Genomic DNA, 12,427 nt, shown 5'->3' with positions numbered 1-12,427 from the left:
ATAAAGGTTTCTGTCTGCCCTCATGACTAATCAGCATCTGAGACTATTGTGCCATTTCCTTTTGGGAGAACACATGCATAACAAAATGATTACTCAGTCTTGCAGTAATCTTTATTTTGCATTTATTTTGAATCTGTCTGTTGATTGAGTTGAGTGTATTACTTCACTGAAAAATTATGATTAATGTCCAGTTGATAATTTTGAATGGTTGTATAGCATTTGTTGCTGAGTGAGTAACCCATGTGAAATTAAATCTGTACATTGAAGTTGTGGATGGTGATTAATAAGGGTGTGGAGAGATTTTTGCAGTGGAATTCAAAACTGGGGGTGAAACTGATTTTAAGATCTAAACATGATTACCTTTTAAATGTCAGATAACAGGAACTGCCATGTTAAAGCAGATCTGACTGAATTAGTAATAGCTGGTAATAAGTTGTGATAGAAGTATGTGCTGATTTGGGAATTTATATCGACTTAAGTCAAGTAAGCCATGCATACTTTCAAATGCTTATTAGGCTTGGTTCTTCTACTTTCAGGTATTTTGAGCTTGACCCGTCTGTATAGAAATCACATGTTGGAGAATTTGGAGAGATCAAACAGTTTTTCATGCCTGTCAATGTAAAATTCATAATTATCACCCCCTCAGCCTCCCGAATGATCTGAAGTTCATTCAGTTTCAGCGCCAATTCCTTAACGCAGAGTGTTCGAACTTCAGGTTAAGTCATCGGGCGTCAGAGATTCCTGCTTTTCCCACATCCCCAAGAGGAGCATTCAACTGTCCAGCCTGACGTTCCCGCTCGATCATGGCTGACTTGTAGAATAAAGTATGACTGGTTTGGCACTATCATCTGGTGCTTCTTAAATCAATCTGCAGAATTCTTCTTACATTTAGCATGTAAACAAAGTGTGGCAGTTTGATAATCTAGCTAAAAGCATCAATTAAGTTATTTTGATGGTGATCCTGCTCGTGATGTTTTGACAGCAGGTATGAGGGAATTCTGCCTCTTGTTTTCCTCCTTAATGCAGATATCGAAGCCATTTGTAGTCCTGATGCTGTCTGACAGATTAAGGCTGATTTATACTTGTGCGTACGGACTGTGTGGTAGCCTACACAAGTGGCCTACGCCGTTGTGAGCATTTATACATGTGCGTTGGTGTGTCTGCGTTGCTCTGCAATTCGCCGCCAAAACGCTAGTTGGCGGTGGGGTTTCTACGCCACTGTGTTGAGTTTCTTCCTGTACTCCAAACAATGGCGATTGAAACTGAGCGCATCATGTTGGAGTTGGAGCTAATAAATGTTGAACAAGAGTTCTTCTCTCTCAGTTCTGAAATGGCGGAGAAGCAGCAGCAACCGGAAATGCGATGCTACCAAACGGACCAATCACAGTCGTTGCGGTCTGCGTTGCTGCGACGAGTTGTTACATTTTGGGAGAGGTGTGCGGTAGGCTACAGCGTACATTTGATGCAGAAGTATAAATTGGGCTTTAGTCAAATGTGCATGCTATTGAAACACTGCTCACCCAGGCTCACTATCCCAGTAACATGTTCTTCCTGGGGACTTGTCTCTGCTGAAGTATGCCTGCTGGTTAGACATTTTCATTGGCTATTTGAATCAATTGGAAAATGGTATCACTATATGCATAGATACGTGGAGCAGTGAAAATGTGCATTTGGATGATGGCTATGTTTTAACTGGTGTAACAAATAGACAAGCAATTTCAAAACTTCGAAGTTTTGAAACTCTGTACTTTGGGTCAAAACTTAATTTATAACTACACTTACACTGCCAGTAATGGTAGTGGAGGCAGATAGCATTGTACCATACAAAGTGGAGCTGGTTGAGAACCTGAGAGGAAATAATTTGCATGGGAATAGGGAGAGGGCAGGAAATCTGGCTAGCCTGATTGTTGTTGCCTCAAGCCAATATAGATATGACAGACCAGTGCCTTCCTGTGTGATGTAATTGCTCTATAAAAACCAGTGAATTCTATTTCTCTTGCACTACACCCTCCGCTCATTCCCCTTCCCCACTTCTGAGACCGAATACCCCTCCCCACCACCCACTTCTAAAAATGTTTTCGTAAATTTAAACACCAGAGTGATAGACATGTAGCTGGTGTTGAGCTGCTAGTAAGTGGAAAGGACACCAAAAGGTGACCACTGTACTGGTTTTAGTCAGATATGCATGTACGTTTGTAGTTTCAATATTTACTTTCATTGCCTACTGTTGTATTTAACCTTTTCTGATTTGCTTTGAGTCATCCAGTTTGCATAGAAAGCAGCGATGGAAATGAAGCTCAGAATCAGATTTATAATCACTGACATGCTGAAATAGTCTTGTGAGAACAGTACAGAGTTGAGCCATAAAAATCTAGAAATTACAACAATATTAGTGCAAAAAAAGGTAGTGTTCATGGGCATGAGAGGAAAAAATTTGTTCCTAAACTGAAAGTTGGTCTTGAGGCTCCTCGGTGGTGTTAGTGAGAAGAGATGGTGAGGGTCCTTGGTGATGAATATTGTCAGCTTGAGGTGGGGAGGGTTGTGCCTGTGATGAAGTCTACACCCTCTATGGCCTCTTGTGATATTGTGCATTGGAGCCTCCAGTCAGAATGCTTTCCTCAATTATTCTGTCATTAGGTAGAGCTTGCTAGTGTGCTGCCTTCATTGCATCAATGTATTGGGCCAATGAGAGATCTCTTGAAATGTTCACATTGAGGAGCTCAAAGTTCATCCTTTCCACTGCTGACCATTCGAAAGATTGTTGAGTGTTCTCCTGATTTCGCCTTCCTGAAGATGTAAGCGGTTCCTTGGTTTGCTGAGGTTGACCGTGTATTGTTGGTCTCGACTAGCTGATCTAGCTAACATCTCTAATCCTTCATTGTCATGTGGGATACTGCCAACAACAGTGCAAGTCATTAGTTGAAGTTTGAGCTGTGCTTAGCACGACAGTCATGAATGCACTTGCTTCCTAGGGAGAGATACTGCCAATCCAATTGATGTGGTGGCCTGAATCCAAATCTTATTGCCATACAGTGTTGAGTGACTAAAAATATAAAATACAAGTGTCTTTTGCATTTGTTAAATTCTATTAGTACAAATTACAGGAAAGATAGCAGGATTTATTGAAGATGGGCCGACTGGCAGGAGGCAGTGTCAATAAAGGGGCCTATTCTGGCTAGCTGTCAGTGACAAGTTCCAACAATTTAGATGACAGAATTAATGGCTTTGTGGTCAAGTTTGCAGACGATACAAGGGGTAGATAGGGGTAGATGAAGGAGTAGATAGTGTTGAAGAAGCAGGGTGTCTGCAGAAGGACTTGGATATATTGGGAGAATGGGGAAACAAGTGGCAGGTGGATTATAGTACAGGTTAAAATATAGTATAGTTACACACTTTGGTAGAAGGAATAAAGGTGCTACATGTTCAGGGATAAAATTTAAAATTGACTTTTGAAGCAAGCCTGGAATGTGGATGCCAGGAAGATGTTAGAAACAGAACAATATTGTTTACATATCAAATACATGCTGTTATTTATTTATGCACATTTTATTCTGTATCTTTCCTTTAACTTTTTTTAAAACACTTTTTTTATCGTTGCTGAATGCTGTATTTTGTTGCATGTCACACCAACACACCAGCAAATTGCTGATAGTTGTAAATCTATATGGTGAATAAAGCTGATCCTTGACATTTCATGTGTTTGGTTAGGCAAATGAACTGTCAGAATGGAGGAATATATAGATCATGGTAGGCAAATTGGATCAGTTTGAACTGTCATCACATTTTTGATACAGAATTCATGGCTGAAGGGCCTGTACTGTTCTGTTATATATCCTTCCATTTGCACATCCTGAACAGAAGTTTGTGAGTTTTAAGTAGGATAACAAAATTTTGTAAAACACCAGAGGAGTTGTTCCCTCCTCGACCTAGACAGGATCACATTTGCAGACTCAATGTTTGAGGAAGTCAAATATTTGACCTCTGTGCCTGGTGATGAAATCTGTATGCGTTTCAAGTTACCAGCTTCTTTAGATTACGAATAAAATTATTTGAAGCAGTTTCCACCAGACTGATACCTTGATCAGTTGCAGATTGATTAGTGATGGGTTTATCAGATTGACACGATTGTTCATTAGGTGAAAAGACTTGTGTTGTCAAATTTATTACTAAATTGGCTCGTTAGAGAATTCGATTAGTTTGTGTTTGAATTTCCCTTCCATAGGTGTGTATTTTTCCAAGTCATGAACTGAAGCAGAATACTTATGTGAAAAGGATAGCTTGGTGATATTTTCCAGAGTATTACGTTTATGGCGTGTGCAGTATAGAATTACCACTGGTTGTAGTGATAATCTTAGTCATAGCTGTACAGCACAGTAAAGGCCTTTGACCCGCAATGTAAATGCTGACATTTTTGCCTTGCCTATTTGTTTGTCTAACAGGCCTAAGTGTAGTACAGGTCGACCGTCTATAATCCGGCACCATTGGGACCTGAGGAGGTTGGACTAGTGGAAATGTCAAATTACAGGAGGATCACATTAAGCAACAGCTAACTGCCTCATCATACCATTAAATTATCATGTAAATCAGTACAAGTTAGATAATGAAACAGAAATATTAAATGAGTAGCAAGTGAAATTTTAGTGAAGTAATATACTGTACAGGCACAGATAAAATAAAGGGTGCAGGTAAATGTACAGGAATTAACTTGTACAGAACAGTTGAGCACTTCTAAAGTAAGACGTTTAATATACCTTCAGGCAAAGTTACATGTCTGCAAGTGTGGGGTTGTCAGGATCATCAACGTCTTCATCTTGAAAAATGAGTGAAGCATCAGGAACTGGTGCTGAAACTGGCACAACAGTTTCTCCAAAAACTGTTGATGTTGGTGGCAACACATCTGGGTGAGCAGAAGTTGGAGAAAGGAGGTCTTCTATACGCCACACTTCACACGACTGCCAGGCAGCTGGGGATTCGGCACTGGGCTCTTCTCTCTTCACTTGCAGTCACTGAGGGAATCCTTGTTAGTTTCTTTTCCTCCGCTTAGTAATATGCTTAAATTTAGCGGGTCTGATCTGAAGTCGTAGGCAGAAGAGAACAGAGTGCCCATCGGGCGACGCCAGAGGGCAGTGCCGACTGCTGGCAGGTGGGCGGGTACTGGGCGGCCGCGCCTCACGAAAATGTTATTAATGCAGGAATCGCCTGTCTGTGCTTACAAGAGCGCACCAACACGTGATTAGATCTAGCACAACCAAAACAATTGTCAGCAGATTGGTACGATGGGCTGGGAAATTTGACATTACAGTTGCGCGGAAAATTTGAAATCTGTGCTGGATTATCAAAGGAACCAGATTACAGGTAGTCAGATTAGTGAAGGTCGACTGTAATTGTGTATATTTAAATTTTCACCTCTCACCTTATGATGATGCCTCTTGTTTCTGATACCCCAACCATAAGGGAAAATACTTTCACCATCTACTGTCTTCCATTATCAGGGTTCCCTTTGAACCACATACAGCCTATTCAGTTTCTCCCCATAATTAGTCAACCTGGTGATTCTTCTCACTCCCCTTCATGTAAAAACTAATACTAAAACCTGCTTCAAAATCGATTTATTAAAATCATTTCAGACTTCAAAACATTGTGATATAGACTGTTAATGGGGGGGGGGGTGGGGAGACGACAGTGCTGCTGAGAACAGGGCAATAATGTCTTTCAGCACCTGTGCCCAGGTTCATTCCTGGCCTTGGGTGAATTCCGAGCATTCTTGCCATCACCATGTGGCTGTCCTCGATGCTCTGGTTTCTTCCTACATCCCAAAGGCATGACTGCTGGTTAATGGCAATTGTAAATTGCCCTTAAATGTGGGTGGTAGAATCTAGGAGAATTGAGAATGTGGGTGGAGTAAAGATTAATATTGGAATTGGTTTATTATATAGAAGAAAAACTTGATATGAAATTATCTGTATGGGTGGATTGAAGAACTTAATTAACTTAGTAAAATGGGGAAGTACTGCACAATCTAGTGTTCGTTGCAGGAAACGTATAGTGCAGGTAGACATGGTGCAAAAAAACAGGTAGATTGAGGGTTACAGTTCATTTTTAATTTACAGGCGGTCCATTGAATAGCCGTTTTGAAATGACAGCTTCTATTTGGAGTCAGTGTAAATGGGTAGTTAATGATCAGCATATTTGAGGTATTTCTGTGTATTTCAATTACTAAATTATAGAGCATGCCATGTACCCTTCTTTTAAACTGATGGTACACCTTGAAGTCAACTGCATATCTTTTATGTCTTGGTGATCCTAAAGGCCTTCATTTGAACTGGTAGTGCAGTTTAATTTGGTTCATAACATTAGTCAAACTTAATAAATTCTGGTCATTATTTTGAATAATGTAAGCAGTTCTTTTGTTTTCTCCCAAGTTTTGTTTTTTTCATGGCGTTCTAATGGAATGGTTCGTTTGAAGCAAAAATAAATGCAGATGGTGAAAGTACAAAAACAGAAATGATGTTGTATATACAGTGGACCAGGCAGCATTTATTGAGAGATCAAATAGTTAACTTGAGTCTTAAGTTTATGTGGGGCTTGAGAATGTTGGAGGTTACAAAAATTGGAGACTTTTCATACAGTCTCCTGAGTCTAGTTTTTGTAGAAAAAAATCCTGTTTTTTTTACTTGGAAAAAAATTTTGCATTAAGGGCATGTTATAATAAAAATACAATTTTTATCATTCAAAGAATGCACTTACCTTGCCAACTGTGTACCCGTGAGTAAAACCCTACTCCACGGAGACTATTTTGGATTCATTTGTATATATCTATGGACTTTTATTGGCCTTTCTATGTTGGGGGCGTTCACAAATGCTGCTTCGGATTTTGCTTTGTGTTAAAATGTGACAAATGTCAGTATAATAATTCTATCAGAACTATAATTTGTCAATGTACAAAAATGATATCATTTATAAAACCGGTAAAGGCTAGTGTAAACTGTTTAGCAGATATTAAACCTCCAAGCAAGCATTTATTTACCACAATTTTGATTATCTGTTCGCTATGCTTTAATATTTTGGTATATAACATAATCTATCAAATCAGGAGAATTGTGTAGAAGTGATGGGCTATCACTTAAATTTTAATGAGGATACATTATATACTGCGGCAATATTGAATTTTATATTTTGCCCATAGTCTTGTTGAGGTGGTCTAGGGTGTTTTTCATATACTTGTCCAAAGTCATAACTGCTGCTAATGCAATGAGATGTGTTCTGATGAACGGTCTCGGCCCGAAACATCTACTGTTTACTCCTTTCCATAGATGGTGCCTGGCCTGCTGAGTTCCTCAGTCATGTCTTTGGGATGTAGGAAGAAACCAGAGCATTGAGGACAGCCACATGGTGATGGCAAAAATGCTCAGACGTCACCCAAGGCCAGGCTGAGTGTGTTGAATGCAACAAGGTGAATTTGTTTGGATTGCAGGACAAGTGATTCTCAATGGTTCCTTGAATCCTGTTCTGAGTCCTGGCAAAGATTAAAGTTGGGCTCCACTGATCATTGGTGTACATGTATTCTCTACTTGTAATTGGTAGTTATTCTGTTGTTTTTGTATTTCAGGGATTGGAAGTAAAAGGCTAAGGCTGAATTGAGCTGAAGAGATGACTACATCAGGTACAGAATTTCTTGGCTTCTTGTGCCCCATATCTTGATTTCACAAGATCACAAGACAAAAGAGCAGAAGTGGGCCATTTGGCCCATCAAGTCTGCTCTGCCACTCCACCATGAGCTGAACTATTCTCCCATCTAGTTCCAATTTCCAGCTTTTTCCCCATATCCCTTGATACTCTGACTAATTAGATACCTATCAATCTCCTCCTTAAACACCCTCAATGATTGGGCCTCCACAGCTGTATGTGGCAATGAATTCCACAAATCCACGACCCTCTGGCTGAAAAAATTTCTCCTCATCTCTGTTTTAAATGGATACCTTCAAATTCTAAGACTGTGTCCTCTTCTCCTGGACTCACCCACCAAGGGAAACAGCCTTTCCACATCTACTCTGTCCAACCCTTTCAACATTCGAAATGTTTCGATGAGATCCCCTCTCATTCTTCTATACTCTAATGAATACAGTCTAAGAGCCGACAAACGCTCCTCATATGTTAGCCCCTGTATTCCAAGAATCATCCTTGTAAATCTTCTATGAACTCTCTCCAACATCAGAACATCCCTTCTAAGATAGGGGACCCAAAACTGCACACAGTATTCCAAATGAGGTCTTACCAGTGCCCCATAGAGCCTCATCAACACCTCCTTACTCCTGCAAGCTATTCCTCTTAAAATGAATGCCAACATAGCATTCGCTTTCCTTACTGCTGATCCAACCTGGTGGTTAACCTTTAGGGTATCCTGCACGAGGACCCCCAAGTCCCTTTGCACTTGCGATTTTTGAATTTTCTCCCCATCTAAATGATAATCTGTCTGATTATTTCTTCTTCCGAAATGTACAACTGTACATTTCTCAACATTGTATCTCATCTGCCATTTCTTTGCCCACTCTGCTAAACTAACCAAGTCTCTTTGCAACCTTTCCGTTTCTTCAACAATTATACAATTAAAATCAGTCAGTTGGAGGTTTGATACATTTACATATTTTTGCTTGCTGGACTGGTTAATTCTGCGTACTGACTGCTGCTGCCTGGATCATCTGTGTGCCACTTGTTGCCTGGAAAGCTAGGTAGGATTATTGATTTTTTTAAAAAAAGGAGTTTCTGTCAATCAATTTACATATACATATGCCCCTGATTTTGGCATGAAAGCTGTTTGTTAGTCAAAATGTTAGGTTTCTCTGATTAGAGATAATTCAGTTCCAGAGTATGTAATTTTTCAGGATTTCAGTTGCTTTAAGTAGATTCACTTGTATTGATATACTATGCCTATATGCTGTCAGTGGGTGAGCCTCTAAGGCTTCAAGGGCTGGGAGAGCTGAGACAAATGGGTGGTAATTTGTAATTGCTCCATTAGAAACTATGAAATGCAGTTTCATTGTATTTTACAACTGTAAAAAGAGCAGTTCAGCTCATTGAATCTATAATAGGTTCAGTAATATGATCAATTCCACTGAATTCATAATTCAGATGTCTGCCCCCCCCCCCCCCGACACCAGCCCCAGGTTCTCCAGGGTTAGGAGTAGGTTAGCAACCATCATGTCTTTAGGATGTGGGAGGAAACTAGAGCATACCGGGAAACCAGCTGGTCACAGGTTGTGGATTTTTTTTTAAGTTGCTTCTGTCAATGCAGTTTACATACACTCATGCTACTGAGTACAAACTCGAAGGTACCGGTGGTCAGGATTGAACTGAAGTTGCTGGAGGTGTGTGAAAAGCTGCATTACTGGCAATGCCACTGTGTTGACTAAAGTGGGGAATGGAGACAATAAGTTTTGGGTGAGTGGGAGGTTTGTGAGCTTGGTGAGTCAAGTGTGGGGCATAACAGCATGAATACTTGGCTGACAGCTGGCACGTTGGTGCGGGATGGGGGAAGGGGTTTTGGTCTGAACCAGCAGAACTTATACTTTTAGAACATTGGAGCAGAAGTCAGCCACTTGGCCTCTCTATCTGGTTGTGTCCTTTGATGAGATGGATGATCAGCCCCACGCGCCATCTGTGTCAGCTTCCCATCGTCCAGTAATGGTAATGTGCACCTCCATTTTATGATTGTTTCATCATTCGCTACCCTTTCCAGTCCCTAAAGATCTGGCTTTAGTTAATAAGACTAAGTTAAGTTAATTTTAGTTAATTGTTCATCTAACCTTATGACGTAGAAATACGTTTATTGAAGTCTGAAAGTCAGATAAGCCCCCTGGTAATATGTTGAGGTTTTGAGGTAGATCCGCATGTTGTCATTGTGCCGATCGGTTTGCTGGTTTGTAGGTATTGCACCCATGGTAGTATGCATAATGAAGGGAGGACCAACAATTTGTCCTGGTTTGTTGGGACTAATTGTACATAGATCCATGAAGTGCTGACATTTCTGGAGATACTCTGAGCTAATTATACTGAGGTACATTAAGTAACAATGCATTGTAAATAAAATCTTCACTTTTTTCTACTTTGGGCAACAGCTGATTTGATGGAACTGGATATGGCCATGGAACCAGATCGTAAAGCCCAAGTCAGTCACTGGCAGCAGCAGTCATATTTGGATTCAGGCATCCATTCTGGGGCCACGACTACTGCTCCTTCACTAAGTGGCAAGGGTAATCCAGAAGAGGAGGAAGTGGATACCAGTCACGTGCTGTATGAATGGGAGCAGGGTTTCTCCCAGTCCTTCACACCAGAACAAGTAACTGGTAAGTATGATTCCTCAAATGTTTTTAAGTGCTACTGCTATAGTCAGTGATACAGAATTAGATTCCAGTGAATTGAAATAATTAATTGTCTTGTTCTTCAGATGTTCCATGGTGCAGTGGAATGACTCCATAATTTTCACTTAGTTAGTACTGGTTGAAATAGTGATTCATAGTTACATTTAGCTGTTTCACAAGTTTGATTTTTTTCCTTCCCAATTGTTATTATGTTCTCTTGTGACTTAGATATTGATGGACAGTATGCTATGACAAGAGCCCAGCGGGTTCGTGCTGCCATGTTCCCTGAAACACTAGATGAAGGCATGCAGATCCCATCCACACAGTTTGATGCAGCACACCCAACCAATGTGCAACGCTTAGCTGAACCTTCACAGATGCTGAAGCATGCTGTTGTTAACCTAATTAACTATCAGGATGATGCAGAACTGGCTACACGAGCTATACCTGAGCTGACAAAACTGCTCAATGATGAGGACCAGGTAAAGGAACCTTTATAACCTATTTATTTATTTTATTTAATTATACAACACGGAGTAGGTCTCCCAGCTCTTCGAGGGTCATGCCACCCCAGCAGCCCCCAACAAACCCAGTTAACCCTATCCTAATCACAGGACAATTTACAATGATTAATTTACCCAGGGATGACCTAGAAAAGACACCATACAGAAAAAACTTTGAACTCCAGGGGTCCCTAACAGTTGATTCCAACAACTTCCCAACCACTGATGTCAGGCTAACGGGTCTACAGTTTCCTTTCTGCTGCCTCCCACCCTTCTTAAATAGCTGAGTAACATTTGCAATTTTCCAGTCTTCTGGTACAATGCCAGCATCTATCGATTCTTGTAAGATCATTGTTAATACCTCCGCAGTCTCTGCAGCTTCTTCCTCTAGAACCCGAGGATGCATTCCATCAGGCCCAGGTGATTTATCTGCCCTCAGACCATTAAGCTTCCTGAGTACCTTCTCAGTCATAATTTTCACTGCACATACTTCACTTCCCTGACGTTCTTGAATGTCTGGTATACTGCAGATGTCTTCCACTGTGAAGACTGATGCAAAATATGCATTCAGTTCCTCTGCCATCTCTGCATCTCTCATTACAGTATCTCCAGTGGTCATTTTCTGTTGGTCCTATATCTACCCTCAACTCTTTTACCTTTTATATATTTGAAGCTTTTAGTATCATCTTTGATATTAGTTGCCAGCTTCCTTTCATAATTCATCTTTTCCTTCCCAATGACCACCTTATTTTACTTGTGCAAATTCTTATAATCTTCCCAATCGTCTATCTTCCCACTGGCTTTGGCTTCCTTGTATGCCCTCTCTCTTGCTTTTATTTTGGCTCTGACTTCAGTTGTCTGCCACGGTAGTGTCCTCCTTATATTCGAAAATTTCTTATTTGGAATATATGTGTCTTGCACTTTCCTCATTTTTCGCAGTCTAAAGTTGCTACTGATCCATAAACTTCTAATTTAATTGTAATTGAAATTTGAAGTCTACATCTACTATATGCAAATATCTTTTTAATTTGTATTTCTCCAGGTTGTGGTAAATAAAGCTGCTGTGATGGTCCATCAGCTGTCAAAGAAAGAAGCCTCTCGCCATGCCATTATGCGGTCCCCTCAGATGGTATCTGCTATTGTCCGTACCATGCAGAACACTAATGATGTAGAAACTGCACGCTGCACAGCTGGAACATTACATAATCTGTCACATCATCGTGAAGGCTTACTGGCCATCTTCAAATCTGGAGGCATCCCTGCTCTGGTGAAAATGCTGGGGTGGGTATTAGTTTAAAACTAGTTTAAACCAAAACTATAGAACTGTATTTGCTGTTTCTTGTGGATGATAAGTATATCTTATAATGCATCATTTTTGTAACTCTGCCATCCATGTCAGCGTAGGCCTTTTCTAGTTTGCTCCTTATGCCACACATAAGGCAGAAAATGGACACTTTGTATCACTTTACAGCTTCAGTGAATGTTCACTGGGGGGGGGAATGTAGACTTCTCAAAAACTTGGGTGGGCTATTGAATCCAAGTTCTCACTTAAATATTGTAGCATTA

At 40.4% G+C, this 12,427-nt stretch overlaps 1 protein-coding gene across 2 annotated transcripts in view; it reads left to right on the top strand.

Moving 5' to 3' along the window:
• The window catches only part of ctnnb1 (catenin (cadherin-associated protein), beta 1), a 41,364-nt gene that overhangs the window by 17,496 nt on the left and 11,441 nt on the right, over window positions 1–12,427 (top strand). For both annotated transcript variants that reach the window (XM_063070095.1, XM_063070094.1), the window contains exons 2-5: window positions 7,610–7,663; window positions 10,116–10,343; window positions 10,587–10,840; window positions 11,904–12,142. In XM_063070095.1, coding sequence (XP_062926165.1) covers window positions 7,651–7,663; window positions 10,116–10,343; window positions 10,587–10,840; window positions 11,904–12,142 — 734 coding nt within the window. In that variant the 5' untranslated portion in view covers window positions 7,610–7,650. The remainder of the gene's footprint in view (window positions 1–7,609; window positions 7,664–10,115; window positions 10,344–10,586; window positions 10,841–11,903; window positions 12,143–12,427) is intronic.

This window comes from Mobula hypostoma, chromosome 17 (genome assembly GCF_963921235.1).
Source record: "Mobula hypostoma chromosome 17, sMobHyp1.1, whole genome shotgun sequence".
In the NCBI taxonomy this organism is placed as follows: Eukaryota; Metazoa; Chordata; class Chondrichthyes; order Myliobatiformes; family Myliobatidae; genus Mobula; species Mobula hypostoma.
Note: the sequence above shows the minus strand (reverse complement) of the source record. Positions and strands in the feature narration are given on the sequence as shown.